This window comes from Austrofundulus limnaeus, unplaced genomic scaffold (genome assembly GCF_001266775.1).
Source record: "Austrofundulus limnaeus strain Quisiro unplaced genomic scaffold, Austrofundulus_limnaeus-1.0 Scaffold136, whole genome shotgun sequence".
Classification (NCBI taxonomy): domain Eukaryota; kingdom Metazoa; phylum Chordata; class Actinopteri; order Cyprinodontiformes; family Rivulidae; genus Austrofundulus; species Austrofundulus limnaeus.
Window position 1 is genome coordinate 574,395 of NW_013952538.1, and position 1,655 is coordinate 576,049.

The following is a 1,655-nucleotide window of genomic DNA, read 5'->3' on the forward strand; positions in this document are numbered from 1 at the left end:
GTTGTCATTTGTAATCATCAAAATTAAACGAAATAAACATTTGAAATATATGAGTTTGTATGTAATGTATGAATATAATATACAAGTTTCACTTTTTAAATGGAATTACTGAAATAAATCTACTTTTTAATGATATTCTAATTTTATGACCAGCACCTGTATTTGTACATCTTCACCTGCCTTTTCTGGCTGTGGGCAGTGATGCATTTGTCTGGAGTGTTGGCAAAATATCTCATGAACTACTGTGGTAGCTGAGAGAAATCAGAAAACTCAGTTTGAACACTGATCTTCTGATTAATAGAATAAAATTAAGGTGAATTTTTTGTAGTATTTTAGTATGACTGAGTCCGTGTTCTGGTTCTACAGTGTACGTACTACATGTAAACCTATCCCACCAATCTATAACCCCTTCACTGCTGCAGTAAATCCTCTGCCCGTCACATTTAATGTAGCCTGGCCCTTGCCTTCCTACACACTTCCACTCAGTTCTAGTTTCCCTTCACTGCACCGTCTGGGATTTCTCCCATAGACAAGGATTTCTTCAGGAGAATTTCACCTGGGCCAATCAGAGAACAAAAGGCGGAGTTTTGAACGACTTTGATTTTCTGCGCAGTCTGCTAGTTAGTTTAGCATACGACAGTGGAGGAAGTGAATGAAGCCAGTCCGTGTTGATAAGGCTTCCGTATTAAATTAAATTAGTCTGACAAAGCAGCAGCTCTCATTTACAGTCGTCTCGTTCGGCTCGGTATATTTCTCCTCTGAGAAGGGTTGTTTACAGCACACATGATTTCCTGTTAGCTTCTTAGCTTAGCCTCCTTCACAGTGAAGCTGGCGCACATGCATCACGTGATTTTTGATCACAACAGAAAGCTAGCAGTACTTAAAAAATATAAATATGTATATGTAACAGGGTTTGCTTCTTACGTTTGTTCACTGCAGGAGGTTCGTGCCTCCTAAATAGTTTTCCCTCCTAAAGTTTTCTGTTACTTTCAGAATAAAACATAAAAAGTTTAACCTGTTTCCTGTTTGCACAGACACACAAATAAAGGTGTGGATGAATAAATACGGCTGGACGGAGAACGAGGACGGACAGATCTTCATCTACAACCAGGAGGAGAGCATCAAGCCCAAGAACATCGTGGAGAAGATTGACTTTGAGAGTGAGTGTTCCGATCTGAGGTGACGCTCTGGTTTCTGTTTCAGCTTCAAAGGTTCTTCTGTCTCATTTCTTTTGTTTGTCACAGGTGTTTCCAGCATCATGGCCACATCTCAGTGACACAGACCCACACATCAGTCATCTGCTTTCTCTTCAGAATAAAATAATTATTAATAAACTCCATTGTATTAAAATGTTTCATTTCATTTTTAGGATTTCTCCTCGGTTCATCCCATCAGCAGGCGTGTAGTGATAGTTGTCAGAAGCTCTGTCTCTGCAGCTTCATGGTTGAAAGAATAAATGGAACTCATCAGCTGAGCATGATCTGAGGTTTAGACTCTTTATAACAAAACAGTGCTCCACTTTGGACTCTGCAGGCCTCATTTAGCAGCTTAAAGTTTTTAGAAAAACACTGAACAGGTGTGGCTTCTTCAGAGGAATGAGAAAGGAAGAAGAAATATTCTCTAAAATTAACGTTAAATAAAACGTCCCACCCACA

At 39.3% G+C, this 1,655-nt stretch overlaps 1 protein-coding gene across 2 annotated transcripts in view; it reads left to right on the top strand.

Annotated features, from left to right (window-relative positions):
• eif3k (eukaryotic translation initiation factor 3, subunit K) overlaps positions 1–1,350 on the top strand; it is a 6,603-nt gene extending 5,253 nt beyond the window's left edge. For both annotated transcript variants that reach the window (XM_014015929.1, XM_014015928.1), the window contains exons 7-8: positions 1,035–1,160; positions 1,245–1,350. In XM_014015929.1, coding sequence (XP_013871383.1) covers positions 1,035–1,160; positions 1,245–1,276 — 158 coding nt within the window. In that variant the 3' untranslated portion in view covers positions 1,277–1,350. The remainder of the gene's footprint in view (positions 1–1,034; positions 1,161–1,244) is intronic.
• Positions 1,351–1,655: the final 305 nt, after the last annotated feature.